At 41.6% G+C, this 20,386-nt stretch overlaps 1 protein-coding gene across 4 annotated transcripts in view; it reads right to left on the bottom strand.

The window, feature by feature from the left end:
- AMBRA1 (autophagy and beclin 1 regulator 1) overlaps positions 1–20,386 on the bottom strand; it is a 131,024-nt gene that overhangs the window by 81,752 nt on the left and 28,886 nt on the right. For all 4 annotated transcript variants that reach the window (XM_034061664.1, XM_034061663.1, XM_034061665.1 and 1 more), the window contains 2 exons: positions 16,451–16,537; positions 9,720–9,902 (listed from right to left, as the gene is read on the bottom strand). In XM_034061664.1, the coding sequence (XP_033917555.1) occupies positions 9,720–9,902; positions 16,451–16,537 (270 nt within the window). The remainder of the gene's footprint in view (positions 1–9,719; positions 9,903–16,450; positions 16,538–20,386) is intronic.

Genomic DNA, 20,386 nt, shown 5'->3' with positions numbered 1-20,386 from the left:
ATAATTTGTTCAGATACCATGTGGGACAAATCAAAACAGTGATACAGATAGTAGGAGTTGGTAGGGGAAAACCAGCATTAATACTAACACAGAACAGAGCAGGATAAGAAAGCAATTCCCAAACATCCAGGAGATTTATGAATATTTAACAGGGCATAAGAAGGATGAAAATTTCGGATAAACTGGGAAAGACAGTCAAATCTCCTTGGATTCTTCTGCTATTGTTTCATTTGTTTGTTGAGAGGAAAGTCGACCAATGTAAGTATAATGGAGTAGCAACACCAGGTCTGAAAGCAGAGATGGAGATGCAAAACTCTGCATCCCAAAGTTTGGAGAAAAAGGCACTCTTTTTCATCTGGTGATCAGTTCAAACTCAAACAAGGAAGATTTAGGTTAGATAGAAGGAAGAAGTTCTTTAACTTGCAAGTGCTGAGGCGCTGACACAGGGTGCCCAGAGAAGCTGTGGCTGCCCCATCCTTGGCAGTGTTCAAGGCCAGGTTGGACACAGGGGCTTGGAGCAACCTGCTCTAGTGGAAGGTGTCCCTGCCAGTTGGAACTGTACGAGCTTTCACGTCCTTTCCAACCCAAACCATTCTATGATTAATAATTGAGTGGATACAGAAGATAGTCAAGACTATCAGAAAAGGAAAAGCACTGTGTTATGCTTTTCTGTCTTGGCAAGAATTCTCCTTAATATTTAGAGACTGTTTTATCAGGAAGTGAAATTAAACACACGGCATGGGATTTCTAATGCAATCTGTTGGTCTAACCGTTCCCATTGTAGTCAATATTAAAACTCTCACTGACTACACTGCCAACAGAACTAGGTCAACAATGACCATTCTGAAAAGCCATTTAATTAATAGAGCCAGCATCAGTGAGCCAGACAAGCTCGTAAGAATCAAATTATATCAAACCAAGCCAATTGTTCCATATTTTCAGCACTGTACCGTGTTTCATGCTATCCAATTTAAAACACTAAATCAATTTCTACTGCAGAGGTCGGACACTTACATACAGTAGAAATCCTAAATAATTGGTTAAGTGGCATCTACTAACACCCTTAAGGGTTGGCAACTGGATTCAGTTGCACAATCTTGATGTAACAGAAAATAACGCAAAATAAAAACAATTTCTCATTACTTCAAACTTTCAGCATCTCCACTTACTTGCTGTCAATTTTTAACACTGCAGGAGGTTACTTCAGAAGAGATAGCACAGAGGGCAGGAGTAGCACAAAGATTGTATCAAGAGCTCAGAAGAGGCTACCAGAAAACACAAACTTATCTGACTTTAGAGGTTGGTCAACTCTGATTCCAGGTTCTCTAAAGAGGGTACCTGGAGGTTGTCATATTACACTGGCCATGCTAAAGAGGAAGCAGATCCTGAAATCTTCCAATTCACTTCACTGATGTAGATGGAAACAGATGACTTACATCCTGAGAAGGGAGCACTCACAAGAGCTGCATAGGACTACAAGACAAAGTGTGTGCTATGTTATACAAAGTGTATAGAAGTAGAAAAAGGTGGAGAGTGGAACATTACATTTGCTGGTGATTGCAAGAACACGTCAATCACTTCCCAGCACCATCCTGATGGGTAAGGGATATAACAGTGCTGGGAACACCATGACAGAAAGTTCAGTACTAGCTTACAACCGACAGGAGAAGAAAACACCAGAATATGTTAAAACTTCAGTTTTTCCTCTGCCTGATCCTGCAAGGTCCTGAGCATCTACAAATGAAGTTAGGGAAAACTGGGAGTGTTTCTAGGAAATAAGCCTCTCAAAATAGAGGTAAACAAAAAACAAATAAAACCTTAACATTCTGAATATTTTGGCAAAATGCAGGTATCCTAGAAGGCAACAGGAAAAACCACGCTGGCAAGCTGAGTGTACCTCTGCAGATAGATACAGTAGCTGGAATAACATCTCCTGGATCAGTAGAACTAAGTCTCTTAATAAGAAAATACAGGTTCCATCCAGTATATCCACTTTGCTCAGAGTTGTAAACTCAACCCAGAAGAAGGGAACCACTCTCATAATGGCTCTAAGGACAAAGGTATTGTAGCGACAGGACAAGGGGTAACAGGTTGAAACTTAAACAGGGGAGGTTTAGATTGGATATAAGGAATAAATTCTTTACTGTGAGGGTGGTGAGGCACTGGAATGGGTTGCCCAGGGAAGTTGTGAATGCTCCATCCCTGGCAGTGTTCAAGGCCAGGTTGGATGAAGCCTTGGGTGATATGGTTTAGTGTGAGGTGTCCCTGCCCATGGCAGGGGGGTTGGAACTGGATGATCTTAAGGTCCTTTCCAACCCTAACTATTCTGTGATTCTATGATTCTATGATCTCACCTAAAAACAGGACTATGTTTAAGAGTAAAGATTCAAGACAACTGACTTATCGCTGAGCAGATAGAAACACACAAGTCAGGAGTACTGGTCTCTCAAAATGGTACAAGCATTGACATCCACAGACACTAAAGGGATGAAAACGCTGATTTGGAATATACATAAGCTGGTAAAAATGAAAGGTATAAATTTATCCACATATCTTTGAAGGTTATGACTGTCACTGAAAGAGAAGTACTTATGGTAGAACAGAAGGAGAAGATACAACAAGAAAATCCAAGCAAAGAGATGTATCTGCTACACAAAAAGCCATTCTTGGCACTGCATGTATTAGGAGCTTCCCAAGTATAACACTGGAAGCCAAACAAAATTGATGAAGGAAAATATTAAGAGAAACTGCAAAAAGCAATGCTGTCCAGCTGGAGAGACAGGAACTAGAATAATAGATTTTGAACATAGCTACTTAATACAGTAATGGGTAAGTTAGTCACCCAAGGCATGGGTGCCTTTCCATCTTCCTATGTTCTTTTGAAGGCTAAAATGCCAGTCTTTTGCCAGCACTTTTTTCAAAGGAACACCAGAGAAAATTTATATCTATTTATCAGCTTAAAAATCCTATAAAGCAGCAGACTGCTGAGTTACTAATGGCTCTCCTGACCAGAGGGAAACAAACCCCAGCCTTGATTACCTCTCACAGGACTGTTCAGGGGAAAATGCATTTTCCACATTAAAAATGGCACTTCAGAAGATCAAGTGTTTCAGAGAAGCATCACATAAGAGAGGATTTATCACCTGGTCAAGAGAAACAGCAGCACTTTCCCATTAAATGCCAAGGATTAATTGCTTCAGAGAAAGACTGATTTGGAAGCAGAATGAAACACGCACTCTGATCTAGGCACAGTATCCAGTCGTCTTGATTTTAATCACCTCACTGTGTGGTGGGATCACAAATTGATGATGTGTTTTAGAATAAGCCTGATACACTCCATAGCTATAGTGAAACATTAGAAAACAGAAACAGAGGCCAGACGAAGTTAGCGAATCCCTGCTCCCCAACCTAGACTTGGTACATGAGTATTAAGGAAACCACTATTCAGTGTTTTATTAATAAAACAAAACAAAACAGGACATCCAACACTACAAGTACCCTTTCTTTGAGACCCCTTAATTAGCCATTTGCAACCATCTACCCAAACAGGAGCATGATTAGGGAAAACAATGCTATGGCTAATTCTAATCACTTGGAAGCTTCACAACCGGTGCTCATTAAACACAGTTTGGAGCACAAACATAACATCAGCTGCCCCATCAGGCCTCAATAAGTGTCAAAAATAAGCAAAAAGGTTTTTTTTTTCTTAAATATACTGCACTGTTATGCTATTGCTCTTGCAAAGGAAACAGAAATTAAACAATAACTGCACAAACAATGCTTATCTGTTAAACCTACAGGCTTGATGAATGCTAACCACTGCCTGCTCGGAATGGCCAGCAACTAATAACAGCTTGCTTCCTGGTCGCTCCCATTAACTCCAAACATCACCTATGAGGTGACCTAATCTGATTAAAGAGTTTCACAGACACAAAATAAAAGCAAAAGGAAAACTATGACCAGAGCTCCTAAGCAGCAGAAAAACTCAGATCTACCATCTTGACAGCAAAGCTCTTTCTACAAGCCCAAGCAACCAACAGTATGGAATATGATGTAAACTTTCCTGGCAACTGCCATCTCTCAAAAGGCACTCATTCTTTCACTGCCCTGCTGTGAAGACACTTGCCTTGCTGGAATGTGACTTAATGGTAAAACAACATTATGCTGGAGAGGTTAGCAATATCCTGCAGTACTGCTGCAAGAAACAGTCACTGCCTGTCACTGCATCCAGGCAGTATTATTAGACATTAAGTCCAAGATAAGGGGAATATAAAAGACTGTCACAAAAGATAAAGATAAAAAGAATAGGGAAAATGAAGCTGCAGGCTACTATGAGTAGATCACAAGCCAAGCTAAGACTCTAACTAATCCTTGAAAAACGAAGTTCAAAGAATAGATTCAGTATCATTCCCATTCACCCAGGACTTGTTAGCATTCTTAGCCTGCAACTGTGTTTAAGATGATGAATACAATTAACATAAATCGTTGTGTTTCTGGAAGCAACATCCCAGCACTAAGTGCTCCAGAAAGCTGTAACAGAGAAGAGAAAATACAACGAAGTGACCACTAAGTTCTACATAATTCAGGTCTGCCTTGAAAGTCACCTTTCATAAGGCCCATGTTCATCAAAACCACTTACGCAGAGGAAACAGCATCAAAACCACAAAGGGGCTCTGTGAAGCAAACAACAAAGGCAGCTACACACAATAAATAACAATCCTACTTTTAATATCCTTATCTGAACTCAAACAACAAATTGCTCAAGTAAGAGAGACATCACAATACATCCCATCTAAGACTTCCAGAAAGAAACTGCTGGGTTTTCTGCAGTATACTGGTGTGTCATGAATCCTAAAAATCCATTTCCATCAGCATTTAAGTGACATGAGAGAGCCCCTATAGATTCTCGCATCTCCTACTACGTCGTCTGTTAACCTCACATGTAAACATCAGGATGACAAGCAGAAAAATTAAACTCAGCCTAATTGCTTTTAGGAACCTTGTGGTTTGGATATGTACCTACCACTACACCAAAAGGCTACCATTGATCAAGTCATCTCTTACCCACCTTCACGATGCCTTATCAGAACTTAGCAGGTGTTACCCCATCCATCCTGAGATGTCAGCTTAAGTTCTAGTTACCCTATGGAGTAAACCTCTTTCCCTACTTCTGGGATTCCCTATGCTACACCATGGACCTCCATGGGCTGCAGGGCGCAGCCTGTCTCACCATGCACCATGGGCTGCAGGGGAATCTCTGCTCCATTGCCAGAAGCACCTCCTGTCCGCCTCTGCACTGATCTTGGTGTTTGCAGAGCTGTTTCCTCTCACATATTCTTACTCCTCTCTCCAGCTGCAATTGCTTCTCTGTGTTAACTTTTTCCCCTTCTTAAACCACATTATCCCAGAAGCACTACAACCATCACTGATGGGCACAACCTTGGCCAGCAGCAGGTCTGTCTTGGAGTCAGCTGGCATTCGTTCTATTAGACATAGAGGAAGCTTCTAGCAGCATCTTACAGAAACCACCCCTGTAGCCTCCCTGCTGTCAAAACCTTGCCATACAAACCCAATACAGCTTCTCTCCCCTCAATGACAGCACTTGTCTTGCTGTTCAGGAGCTGCAGATCAGAAGCTGCATACTTATTTAAGGGCTCAGAAAAACCTTTAGCCATTCCAATCTCTCCCTTCTCCTGCCAAGAAAACCTGGCTCCTATTTGAAGAAGTTTCTCTTGCAAAAATTGAAGGTTGTAACAGGAAGGATAAAACACATTCTAAAATACATGAGTGCGCAGTGAACAGCTGGGAAGGAGGGCAATAAAGACCAAGACTGGCTGTGCAAAGAGTTCTACCCCTGTGCTCTTTATAGTTTTTGAGCTAAGGGAAAACAGCAGGAGCCTTGTAAATTGATTGCATTTCTGCAGATTACTGCTCCCATTGCTCTGTGTCTCTAGCAAACAGTGGTATAGAAACAGACTGAAAGAGTAGAGGCTGCAACAGACCCTCCTGGGAGGAAGGAAAAAGGAGAGGAGAGAAAGAAGAAAAGCTGTAGACATGAGAAGAGTGTCAAGTCCAATCTCCTTCACATCTGTATTTTAACAGGCAAGGCCATCCTCAAAAGCAGACAGAGGAGTCAGGAACAGTCACACCTTTAGCCCTGGCTGGAAAGCCTTTATAGAACTGCAGTGAAGGATTTGAGCAAGGCTTTCAGACAGCAAGCTGGTGTACGGTCCTATACATGTGCTTTCCAGTCTGACAGATAAAATGAACCTGTATTTGTTCCCACACTTAGTGTAGACAAAAAGGGACATAGACGGCCAAAATTCGTCTGCACAAACACCTTCACATTCTGATTATGGTTACAGAGTTAGAATCACACATGAAACAAAACCAGTTTGTGCCATCTGAGGAGTCCTAGCAGCAACACCCACCGTCTCCAGCATTTAAGCTCTTCTAGACTAAGGGAAGTCTCTAGAAGAGGCCCAGCCAAACTTGAAGAAGTCAAAAGAAAAGAAAGTTTAGCTCAAAATATCTGATTTTCCTATGAGATACAAACACAAAGCACTCAAAACACCTCTTGAAATGAGGAATTTCAACCTCTATGATTTGTCTATAAAGAATCTATTTTTACCAGTTATGCTGGAAGACTAAAATGACACCATTCTCCATTCAAACATTCTCATCCCAGAGTATCAGAAGCTTTTTCATTTTAGCTTAGGATTCTGCTAAAACTAACCTTAAAACCCACACATATCAATCTATCTGTTAATAACCTAATATTACAATCTGTATATATACTACAAACCATATTAAATGCTTTCATGCAGACATGACTAAGTTTACAGTTGTCAGTTGTATTCAACAAGCAGTGAGATGACAACAGTGACAGGTTAAACACAGGCAGCGCATGGAGAGAGATAACATCTTATTAAACCAGATAACACAGGTATAGCTGTGTCTCCCTCCTCCTCCCTTGTCCATGAAAGCTGGTATAATAGAAGGATATTACTAAAGCCTATAAAAACCACTCTTACTTCACATTCTTTGACCAACACTACTGCTATTGCTATCACAAGCTAGATGTATTTGTGAATTAATTCAAATGAGATTCTGGAGAAACTGCACGGAGAAAATGACATCATTAGATTGGCACACAGGAGAAGAGGCTTTAGATTAAATTCAGAGGCTATAAGCACACCAACAGTGCAAGTTTTTCATGCCCCTTACTAGGGCATCAGGTGAGCAAAGCTGAAAAGATACAAAATGAATCTGAAAGGAGAAAAACCCCTCAGAACCTCACAGAAGACTGAGAACCAAGAATCTCCCTGGCACACACACAGGGCTCCCTCCTTGCCCCGAGCTCCATGTGTAGTAAAACCAGCTGGTGTCTAATGCCCTTTATATCTTTCTCCTGATCTCTAGGGAAATGAAAGAAGAGCGAATATTTATTAATTGCATTAACCAGTTTAGAAAGATAAAGCATCAAGGCAATTTGCTATGGCTTTTATATAAAAAAAAGCCCTACTGAATTCCAGGAGAAAAGCATGAGCTGCAGATAGCCAGAAACAGGAGCGACTCACTGTCCTACATCAGATCTGGAGAAGTGGAGAAGCCAGAGCATCTAAATCAGGGAAGGAAAAGAAATACACGAAGAAACACACGACTCTGCTCATATGAGCAAGCAAAGGGGGGATACAGGAGCCAAAAAGAGAAGCAAGAATTCTGTATGAGATATTTCATTGTAAAGTGTCAGCAGAAGAAATCAAATGAGTCACGAGAAGCTCCAGCTCTAAGGACCCCCGCACAGCAGCTCCCTCTCATCAGCCAGGAGAAATAACGAAGTAGAGAAGGGAAAAGGCAGAAAGTCTTGAATGCACAGACCAGAATTCAATATGAAATATTCACCCAAAGAATTCAGCCACTGCACATTAAGGAATAAACACTTCTTTTTGCCCAGTATGAAATGAAAGACAACCTTAGCATAGCTGATTGAACTGCTTCCCTGACTGGGTGCTCTCACTGTGTGAGCATTATCTGCAGGGGAACACACTTCTCTGCAGGCTTTTGCCTGATGCTCTGAATTAAGAACTTACTCTTTTTATTTGCCCAGCACAACAAGCCACCACCTCAGACAAATAAAATGGAGTAATGGAAATAAAGGTGTTTGAGAAGCACCCACCTCACAAAGCCACCATATTTCTCCTCTTCTAGACCACAAAGCTGCTTAGGAAAAGCTACTAGGCTGTGATTCTTCTGCACTATCTCCCCTCATTTACATTTTAAACAAGACCACAAGGAGAGGGGAAGACATTCACTCACCTTGTACTTCTGAATATTCAATTGCTGAAACATGAAATGACAGCTACACAGAACATTCTAAGAGAAAAAAAGTCTACCATCACTTAAAAAGTGAGAAAGAGATGAATATCTTGCATTTCTGGGAACAGCTGGTGTTACCAGTGTCCTTCATAAAGGGACTTCACCCTGACACAAAGGATGTGGAGTTTTAACAACATGCCATCTCAAGTATCGGGCACTGCACCAAGGGAACACGAACATCATGACAGTAGCAAAGTTGACAGCATCCTCTGCTGGCAGCAGCAATATAGAAGCCCAAATTTTAGAGGAGTTCACTGTTCCCATCAAACACACCTCCCTAATACACTACCACTGAAGACTACTTCTATGACCATGCTCAGAATCATGCTAGGTTTTAATCACAATATACCCAAAGGAGGAGGAGGGGAGAGGTGTGTGGAAACAAATCAGTAAAATACTTAAAAGTACTCAGGGGAAATTGCATATCTAAAAGGAAGTGACTGAACACAGACTAGAAAGATCAAATTCTCTTTCCTTCTAAAATGGATTTTAATCTAAATTTCTGAGCTTTCAGTCTCCATGCCATCTAAGCAAGCCATTACTACCATTTATTGGAAAGGGTCTGCAATAAATTTGTTTGCTGGGATTACACTGGGTATCACTAGAGGTCCAAAAGCAGATGCTGGAGAGCAGGCTTTATAAGTTTGTCAGAACCACTCAGAAAGAAATACTGTGGCTCACAGCAGTGCTCTTCTAAGGTTTGGATGCAGAGTCATTCCTCACTTTGACACAAAAGGCCATTTGTTCTCCTTCCAGGAAACAGCCTGAACGCAAACTCATGATCACCAAGTCCTCCAAAAAAACAGTATCAGGAACTTCAGCTAATTTGCCAAAGCTGTACAGATAGAACAAGTAAAAATAACACAGCACGTGTGGCTGTTTCCTACAGCCTTAGAGCAAAGAACCACCATACAGGACCTACAGACAAAAAGCTCATCCGTAGCACAGAGAAGTTTACTTCTAAGGACACATGTTTTCTGCAACACACTCACTCATAGTGGTTCCAGTTCTCTCTCAATATTTGAAAGCTTTGATAAACTCTTGGCTCCCCATCTGTTCCATGAGAGAAAGATTCTTCTTTTCTTTCAACCAGTCTTTTAAATGTGGTTGAGATAGCCTGATGTGCTGAAGGTAGCCTAAAGCATCCTTAATTTTCCTAGCAGAAATTACAAGACCCATTTGTAGCAATCACAGCTCTAATTATTTATTGAATGACTTAACTTAAACTGTTCCTACAGGAAGCCTGAGATGTCTTTGATTGGTAAACAGTGGGAAGCCACAAAGCGGTCTTGTGCTGACAACAGACTCAAGCAAGAGGACACAGCAGCATGCACACTTACTCAAAGTCTTCAAATTCCAGATCGTTTCCCTCTACAGATGGGCTTGAGTTCTCTGAAGTGGAAGAAGAGGAGGAGGAAGAGCGGAGACGGTTTTGTTGGTATCGCATAGAGCGCTGTCGAATACTGTCCCTCCGGGAAAGATACTGGATCATCCTCTGAGCATAATATGCAGCAGGAGACAACCTGAACAAGAGATACATGGACTCGTTACACAGGTATAGAACAACAACAGTCCTATTTTTCCTTTTGAGCTCCAAGTGTCAGAACAATAACAGCTATCACAGAACTGGCTGTTTGCATTTTATCCATGAGTAAGACAAAGTGAATACAGAAAGCCAGAAAAAGTAATTTTCCCTTTATACACTCCCACATTATTCCCTTCTTGTGTAGACAGTACTATACACTACACAGTGCCTATATACCAAAAAGCTCATTCACAGCATAGAGAAGTTTGCTTCTAAGGACACATGCTTTCTATGGCACAATTACTCACTGTTAAAGTCCAGAGACCTCAGATGCTCGAATGATCACTTCTTCAGTCATACTTAGATTGTACTTGATCTCTCATTTGGGGGGAGAATAATAGATGACAATAACCCTCCCCAAGTAATTAGACATCAAGATGTCTATTCCTGTAACTTCTAGCTCCGTACCCCATTCCATTAATGTCTTTGATTTTGTTCTTCTGTATTCAAGTTACCAGACTGGTGCTTCCCAGAAGCATGAAAATACAAACTCATTTCCTACAAAGGCACCATGAGCAAGAGACTGATAAAGGAGAGAGCAGCACTAATTTTAATCTACAAATCAAAGTATGAACAGCGTTAAATAAAGAAAAATAAAGCAAATCCCTTCAAATGAACAGTCAATTCCAGAGGACAGTCTAGAGATTAAAATACACTCATCTGCATTCATGAAGAGAAATGGCCTGTCTGCCTTACAGGAATCCTACACATCTTCAGATCAGAGTTTCAAGCTAAATTTGTCTTACAGTGGACATCGCCATCCACCATGAAAACTCTTGAAGATACATTTAACTTCATAGTGACCAACACCACACAGTTTCACTGTGTTCCACTACAACCAGCCATAAAAACGCCATCATTATCACCGATTGTGATTCTTAGAAGTCTTTTATCTTCTCTCCTTTCCAGAGCTGTGCTGATTCTATGGGAATATACTGGGAATAATTTTTGCTTATATATGGGTAAGTTTCACATCCACTACAGCATGAGCAGCAATAAGTCAGACCATGTCTGATAAAGCACTCTGCTATCCCTAAAGGATATTTCAATGGAAAATTACATTTAATAGTATTTCTAGAAACTGCTCCCTAGAGCAGCATGAAGAACAATGCACTAATTTTTCAAGGGATAAATTGTATTAATGTTTTGGATACAGACACCCAAAGACACTCAATCTCCCATTCTGCTATACATTCAGAGCACATAAGCAACAGAGAAGATGGCAAGAAAGAAAGGAATGAGAAGTCATGCAGACACAAGGAGAAATTCTCTTCCCCAAGATAAGGTACCATAGCAGGCTGCCATCTTGGTGAAGAGGCAAGTTTAGCAGACAGACTACAGGCTCAGGGATCTAAAAACCCAGTCACTAGGTAGCAAGAGGGTAAAGGGAACCATGCACTGTTTGTTTTGGATTCCTCCTGGAACTTTTATGTACTGTTTGATGAGTTAAAGCTGTTCATGCTTATGTAACGCAGAAGGCTTTGCTGTACAAACACAGCCCTTCTCTCTACTCCCCAAAAGACTTAATAGGCCAAACATAAAAATGTAAGGCATTACAGCAGTGCACTCATAAATGAGGAGTTGTTCTCTTCTTTGGCCTTCTTCACTAGCCAAAGCCTCTCTGTATGCATAAAAATAAGTCTACAGCATGTAGCATGTGCAGATAGAGGAAGAAAGGAACATGGAAACAAGGCAACACTGGAAAACATGAACAAAGTGGTCTCAGCAGACCAGCAGTGCAATCACTGAAACCTTTTTCTTTGCTAAAAATCACACCAAGGGAGAGTTTTACAGGAAGAGATGAAGAATGAGTGTTGCAGACATTTAGTCTTCTCAAATTATGCAGCACAGCACGTCATAAGAAGAAAACACAATGATGCTTGTTAGAAGAACAAGAAACAGTAGGCAATAAGGGTTGGCCATAATGGATGCTGAGATGCCAGAATCAGCTTCCTGACAGCACACGGAATACAGACTGGACAGACTGTGAAAAAGATTTCTAAAGACAAGACAAGAAGCGTAAGTCTGATATACAGAGAGAAGGTGCAAGGCATAAAGTACAAAAGGGCAGGAACATATTGCAAGCACTAAAGAATTAATCTTTGCAGATGAGTGCATGCAGGGGAAAAAGAAACTGTTGGGCTTTATCTGTCTTTGGAATACAGTTATAACAAATCAGAATCAGAGCTGAGAGTCAGCATAAGAGGTGTAGCTGTCCTGGAGGGAGCAGAAAGCTGCAAAGCAGCATAAGAAACACCAGTTAACATTAAACTTATCTCTTCAGTTCACTCAGCTACTGAACACAACTGTAAATCAGCCCCTGACCGAAGTTAGTCTACCAGCTGGCTAAAGACACACCAGTCAAAGCAGGCTGCCTAGCCCGTTTATGCCTCACCTGTGCTTCTCATAAAGCAGTGGCACAGAGAGAGATTACCCAGTAGTTCTTAAACCAAGTTTGCATTCACAGACATTGGCATTTGACAACACCAAAGAGCTAAACTAACCTCATCTCTGAGGTGACTGGAGCCCACTTGCTGGAGCAGATGGGTCAGAAGAGGAGAGGCTATGCTGTCATACGTGACCACCACAGAACTAGGCACTGAGTGGGAGAAACTGCAGTGCAAACACCAGAAACAAACAGCTATCTCATCCAACAGCCACGTTATTGAGAGGCAGTGCTTCCTCTAGGCATCCAGTGCTGCTGGCTGGCCAGTAAGAAATGGAACTGAGAGAAGGAAGTGTTCTGCTAACATTAGTAAAGGTGAAGTATCTTGCTCTAAAGGCCATCATAGGTACCAAATATCAAGCTACTACACAGCAGTGCCCTCAGCTACAGCCAGATATCCAAAATATCCAGCCATATTTATGGACAACAGGAAAATTTTTTACACAAAGGCTGCTTCTCTTCATCCTCCATCATTTTAATATCTTTTTTAGAATTAAAAGAACAAAAATCACAAGAACATCAACTGGAAAAATGTCTAGACCCAGTCCCCAAGAAAGCCACAAGAACTGATATATCTGCATCCAAGAGCACTACACTGCTGTGCAGACCCCAAAGGTCCCTAACATTTCATAAGTACCAACACCACTCATCAACCCTGCCTTGATGCTGATGCCCAGGATGTTCACTCATGCCTCCAAATGTCTCAGTCAGCAGACACGTTTCAAAGGGGTTACCTGACTGGTGTCAATTATTTCTTGGTAGTATCTATGGTCACATACGTATCACCAGCCCTTGGTGGTAGCAGACACCAACTTCTGGTTGTTTCCATTCCACTTAATCCTGCAACTCACAATATTTGTCCTGAAGGTCTCTTTCCCAGTAACCTTCTAGCAGCTTAGATGTTTTTCTAGAGAATGCATTTACCAAACACCCTTGTGATGCTTTACAGAGGCAGTCTGGGAGCATCTTTTTAAGTATTTCTATTAAGAAAGAAAACAATGTTGGTTTCTTTGATGACAGCTTTATTTGATTCCCCTGCAGATTGTTTTCTGAGCTCAGGAAACTGCAGAGAATGACAGGACAGCCAAGCTGACCTTAGAGAAGTTCAACAAGGGCACTGAGAAAGGCTGCTGCAATCCACGTCAGAATATTCATTCTAAACCTGATGGAACTCCATAAAATGCTCTCCCTGCCTCAGTCCTGACCTAGGTTATTCAAGTATGACACCATTATAGACAGTAGATGCAGAAACAAAACTAACACACACGTACTCTCTCAGAAATAACTTATTCAGATCATATAGTTTAAAACAAAGATATAAAATGGAAAAAAACCCTACAACTCTGTCTGAGACAGCTTGGACTTAAGGAGGTATATTTTTAATATATAAACACACATACACCTATAGATTTATGCTTATTATATTTAATGCTCATTTTTTTCCACTTTGCCACTTTGTTTTTTTAAGAACATCTGAAAGTCTTATCTTTCCCTTACAAACTTAGGATGCTACAAAAAAAGCTCACACAGTAATATTTCTTTTAATCACATCCCCAATTCCTAACAAGTTAAGGGGGCAGATAAAACAATCCTACTAGCCTCACACAACAGTGAGGTTTATGAAGGAAGGCTGATTTCACCCCACTTAAACTTCCAGCTCATGCTGATTATATATAGAATCATAGAATCATAGAATAGTTAGGGTTGGAAAGGACCTTAAGATCATCCAGTTCCAACCCCCCTGCCATGGCTAGGGACACCTCACACTAAACCGTATCACCCAAGGCTTCGTCCAACCTGGTCTTGAACACTGCCAGGGATGGAGCATTCACTACCTCCCTGGGCAACCCATTCCAGTACCTCACCACCCTCACAGTAAAGAATTTCTTCCTTATATCCAATCTAAACTTCCCCTGTTTAAGTTTGAACCCATTACCCCTTGTCCTATCACTACAGTCCCTAATGAAGAGTCCCTCCCCAGCATCCTTGTAGGCCCCCTTCAGATACTGGAAGGCTGTTCTGAGGTATCCACGCAGCCTTCTCTTCTCCAGGCTGAAAAGCCCCAACTTTCTCAGCCTGTCTTCATATCTATGAATCTCATCCTCTGAAAAGGACAGTGACACTTAATAGAATTAATTAACCCTCTTGGAAGAGATTTCAACACTGGCCTTCTCTTTCAAACCTCCTCATGAACTCGAGCTACTGTAGCGTCTACCACGATCTAAAACCACTTGAACTGTCAGACGTAGAGCATCATATTGCTTCAAAAATGGCCTCGAGGTGAAAAAGATTTCTGACAATGCTCCTTACGCTAGGAAAGGTCTGGGGCATTGACCCCTTTACACACATTTTATTGAACTTCATCATAGCAGAGATCTGACAGAAGGGAAAAGAAAGAATTCAGTAACCTAGGCAGGCCCTCCTCCTTTTCTTTTTAAAAGGCAGCTCCCAGAGCGCCAGAATGAGTTCTTACAATCTCTGCTGAGCAAATCTGCCTGCTTTGAATAATGCATTCCAGAAATAAGGAATCATGCACTTCAGCCATTTAGCAGCTCTTGGCATTCATAAATTGACCTGACTCTAGTAATACCTTTTAATTAACATTTATAAAATATCATTTTCATCTTCCCAGGTTAATCAGTTCCTTTACCTGTCAGTAAATCAATTGCCATTTAGACAGCTTTTACATTTATCAGCATCATTCTGACATGCTGTCGCCAAGACCTTCTGCAGTTACCTAGGCTGGTTTCCCAGCCACCTTAGATAAAAAAAAAAGCACACTCCACCTTACTGTCCCCTCACGACAGTTTATTTACATCATTCATGAGCCTTTGAATTATCTTTACAAAGCAACTTTCAGGGGAAAAAAACTAATGTAAGATTTCACCTGTACAAGGCTTCATCTACAGAGGCACTTAGCAAGGAGTTATTTACCAGCATCACTATACCATCTGGCCAGTTTGCAACATAGCCTTTTATTTCAGCTCTTGTACATAGAGCATCATCTGTATTAAAATGCAGATTTTGTTGTTAATGATGTAAAAAAGTGAGATAAATAAATAGACAAACAGCCAAACCTTCTTCAGCAACTTAAGATATTTCATTTTCACACACTGGTATTCCCACACTCTCCTTTATGATAAATCCTAGTAGCTTTCAATTCCAGCAGCTATGCCAAAGGTCCCTTAAGAGGCTAAAGCAGATATATTTAACACTTAGTGAATTTTCCTCATTCATAGCTTTGTCAAACCCATCTAAGGGAAGCTTATTTGTCACGATTTATTCTTCGAAAGCTTCCCAAGCTGCTTGCTGTTCACGATTCTATCATTTCTTTTGACAGAGTCTGTAGGTCACATTTTCCCATCTGTTGCTTTCTTAATACACCAAGTAGAAACTGCAAAGATCACCCTTTTCCATTTTTGATAACTCTGCCATGTTTGCTTTTCCAAGTCCTTTGAAACACTCCCACCACTTCTGAAGATTAAGCAGCACTACAGGTGTTTCCATGTCTAATGTCAGTGATTCATGACTCTTCAGAAATAACTGTCAGTATTTTGTTCTTAGTTAAGTATACATAACATCCTGGTTATGCTCTTTCTCATACTGATACATTTATGGAAACATTCCATCCTTCCAAGCACGTTGTCTGCTCACACCAGCTCCCACCTGCCTTAACTTCATTCTCCCTTACTCCTGAATTGGCTATTTGGTTTTTCTTCATTTTTCTTCAAACGAGATTTCAAATTTATTGATATCATCTCATTTACTGTGGGACCTGCTTGCCACCTAGTGTTCTCCATCCCAAATGATTTCAGGAAGCCTTATCTGCTTACTTCAACAGCAATCTCTTCCTTTTTCCTCATTCTCTCCCAGACTTAATAGCATCTTCTCATTTGGTTTGCGCCCTGTGCTCGTGGCAAGTCATGGAGGAGGAGATGGGCTCAATATATGAACCATTCCCAAAGGATTTAGTGAGTTATACTAAAGTTATGCTTTTATTTACAAAACTTAAATGCCTTTACATTGCATATAGCTCTTACCTGGCTGGGTCTGGGTAGATTGGATGTTCCCGGGACCCTGCTCCATCGTAGCGAGATAACGAAATGAGGGAAGACTCCAGCAACCTCCTAGAAATTAAAACAAATGATGAAGTCAAAGACCATTCAAGAATATCTTTCTTATTTATGCCCTACTTTCTGAAACTCCTAAGACTATTTCTGTCATCAGGGCAGAGAATTCTGCAACATACTGAATCACTCACTGACGGCATATGTGTTTTCACCACACAGCTATTCAAGTGTAATATTCGCACTGCACAGGAGAAAGAACACCTTGAGTAAGAAGGAGTGGTCCTAAACCCACTTCCAGGTTTCAAGAGAAAGATACAGATGGCACTTCTCCTTTGGAGATAAGCCATCATTTGCTAGGTCAATAAACACTGCTGCATTGGCCATCTGTCAAACTCCTACCTACTCAAAGGGGGCTACACAAGGAATGGGCCAAGGAGCAGGGTCAAAGAACACACCTCGGCATGTGGGCTTTTATGGCACCACTGGTGCTTATTCACAGTAAGATATTCATTCTTAGCTTCAAGGCTCTGAAAGAGAGGTTTTCAGCCACAAAAAGAAATAATAATGTTCGTTTCCTCTGTATCTTAATCAGCCACAGGGAGAAATGAGAAATAGTCACTCAAGAAGTAAATGTATGCAAATGCAGCCAGACAGCTTGAATATGCAAAAAGTAAGTCTGAGTCATGAAGACAGCAGAATCAAAAGTATATAGAACATGTCCTCCACCCTAGCTTCTACATGCACCTCTATCTAGCTTCTTGGCATAAAGCAGAGGATAGCATTGTTTCAAGACTGACTCATTCAAGCCTGTTGCAGCCATTAGATTAACACAAGAGTGGTGATTTGCGGTGGGTGTAGAGAGTAGAAAAGTCAGCTATCAAAGTTTATAAGGCTGCTAAGATCTCTTTCAAGTCTTTTTGTATCCAAACTCCTGCTAAATTTTGCCTTCCAGTCTTTGTAACTTAATGAAAACTGTTGTGGTTTGAAAGTCAGAAAGGTCCAACAAAACATCTGTTCTATTCACCTACATACACAATTGTCAAGGAAGGTTTGAACGTATCAGTCTTACTCCCACAGTTCTAACTTGTAGTTAAGCATTTGCAATGCAGGACAGCAAGCATCCATCCAGGAAGCAGGAAGAAGGACCAGATATAATCACACCCAACTTCCCATTTCCAGCCAGATAAAGACAGTAGCAATGCAAATGAGCATGTTCTCCGGCAGCAGCCCACCCATCAGGATCTCAAGACAAATTTTCACTGCTTTCCAGCAATAAATAAATATTACTTCAATTTTACATTATAAACATAGAACACAGAAAATGGCAAGAGATCGCTCCAGTTACTTAGAAAGGCAAGTGTCAGCTTGAGAGACTTGGTACTTGCTGCAAAGCACCAGGACTCTACAGAAGGCAAGAAATCCTGTCCTCTCTGGCATGAAGTTGCTTGGCAACCATTTGTCTTATTCAAGAACAGTTATTAAACCTCTTAAAACTTTGAGCTGAATTAATTCCCCAGGTTATCAAGTCAAAAGCTCTAACCTTCAACACTGCTAGATACTCTGAATCCCTTGGCTCTCCAGAAAGTTATCATACTTCAAACCTGCCTTATCAAACCCACTCTCCTACTCCAAATGTATGTCAATATATGCAAAAGCAGCTAATCCAGAACAAATGGTGCAACAGCTTTACGAAGTATACCTGAAGTCCTATGTTTACAAGGTATACCCATCACCTGCATCACATATAAAGTGCTTTTATTCCTTCTGTGGGGTATGGTAGACAGATTAAAATTAGCAGAAGGGATATTCTATCTATGCAATCAGCTGGTTCCTTTCTGAACGACTGTCTCAGAGTTCAGAGACTGGCTTACAGCCACTGCAACGCCAGCATGCTTTTTAGAGGTCTGCTCTTCAGAGCTGCTTATGCAGAACACTCCAAAACCAGCAGTTTGCAAGCAGCTTGGATGTGCTGAGGCTGCCGCCCTCCTGGACCATCGTGCCTAATCACTGGACTTAACTGAGGAGAAAGAGCTCCCACAGCACACAGATCTTGCACAGCCCTACAAGCAGCAGCTGCCTCCTCATAGATGTGAGCAACTGACACAGAACATGTTTAATGTCATTTCTCTGCAATGCCTATGGTGTCCTGGTAATGTGCACACACAGGTAACCAAACTCATCATCCCTGTTAGAAATCTTAGCACCTATACACTACACACTCTTTCCTAGTGGAAAAGAGGGTTGGGAAAGAGAGTGGCATCTCTACATGCCATCTTCTTTACTTGACCTTTCAGGGTCTATCCAATAAATGACACAGCAAAATCAAGAGCTGTAACACAAAATGACCAGTGCAGCCTGCTCTGTTAGAAAAGAGTCTCCAGGTACTCTCCAGCCATATTCCTTCTCTCACCTTTGGAAAGGCTGGCAATTGTCTGAGAATACCACTGACATAGAGGGATCACCTTCAGAAAGCAGCCAGTAGCTGCATTGAAGGAAACTACTAACCAGAGGACCCCAGAAGGGTGTAGAAGCAGGCGCAGGGTGCCCATTGTAGTAACTTGGTGTGGGTCTGCCACCACTTGGCTTGCGAACAGCACTTCAAGGAATCTACAGTTCTCACCTCTACATCCCATCTGATCCGTGAAATAAATACTTGAAGGCCTTGCTCCACCAGGCACCTGGCACCTCAGATGAGAGCTGATATGTGTTACTTCAGTAAAACACAAACCAAGAGTTTCCTGGGCTACAGAACGGCTGGATACCCAGGTAATCCCTGTGATTTTACCTGAACAGCCTGCAACTCAGGAAGCAGCAGGAGGCTGCTGCTTTAGGAGAACCTCCTTCACCATAAAGACACCCTAAGATGACCAGTAGTAAGGGGGTTGTAGGGAGCAGGTTGACAAGTGTACTCCATTAAACACAGTCCCCAGGACCCTCTGTGAGGCTGCGCTGTCTGAGTTGAACAGGCTCAGCTAAGGCAGCCTTTCCAGCAGAGCCTTCCAAGACCAAGCTCACACCAAGGCGCACGAGCCACATACAAAGGCCACATTCAGATCAGGTGGACGAGGATAACTCAGTTAATGGTAACTGCTAAAAGCTATAGCTGACTTTAAGCCTGGTTGGTAGTTCTTAGTTGTCCTACAAGTGTGCTCTGTCAGACAGAGCTGGTTATAAATACATGTAGCAGGCAAGAACCAAACCAAGGCGATGTCCAGTCTCATGAGACCCAGACACACCATCTCTGCACTTAACGCTACAGAGAATAACAATATCCATACTGAAACCAGAGTGCTAAACACAAATAAAATATATTACTCAAGTAACTCACTCCAGACTGAGCCCCGGAGGCCCAGGCTAAGGATCCAAATGCATTTGGTACTGACAAATGGGTTCAATAACAGATCCACTGCTACAATCATCAATAAGGTGTCCCATCTGTGACTGTCCCCCAGGAAGGCACAGATACATTTATCTGAAGTAAGTCATGTCACACTCTATCATGTCTTTGGTGCCACATTTATAGCTTTTGTCACCCAAATTCCCAGAAGAAACACAGCCTATTTGTTTTCAGTAAGCCAAAGTGTAAGGTAGCCCCATATCCCACCACGGTAAATGCTGAGGTTTGGAGCAATTCCATTAAGGAGGATAAACATAATCCACAGATGAACAGAAGCTGCTCTGTTACAGGAAACTGTGAGCCACTAAAGGTCTGACTTTCCAACAGGGAAGCACACAAAAAGAACAGAAATGCATATTGCTTGCATCCCCCTTTGAAACACTTCAGTAGATCATGCTTGACTCCTGAATCTTCTCTGGAGCTTACAGCACCCTCTTCCTCTCCTACACCCCCCATTTTTGCTACCCAGATACATAACAGGCTAACACTAGGCTCTGTGGAAGCAATTG

The sequence above is a fragment of the Melopsittacus undulatus genome, chromosome 4 (assembly GCF_012275295.1).
Source record: "Melopsittacus undulatus isolate bMelUnd1 chromosome 4, bMelUnd1.mat.Z, whole genome shotgun sequence".
Taxonomy (NCBI): domain Eukaryota; kingdom Metazoa; phylum Chordata; class Aves; order Psittaciformes; family Psittaculidae; genus Melopsittacus; species Melopsittacus undulatus.
This window is presented reverse-complemented; position numbering and strand designations above follow the sequence as displayed.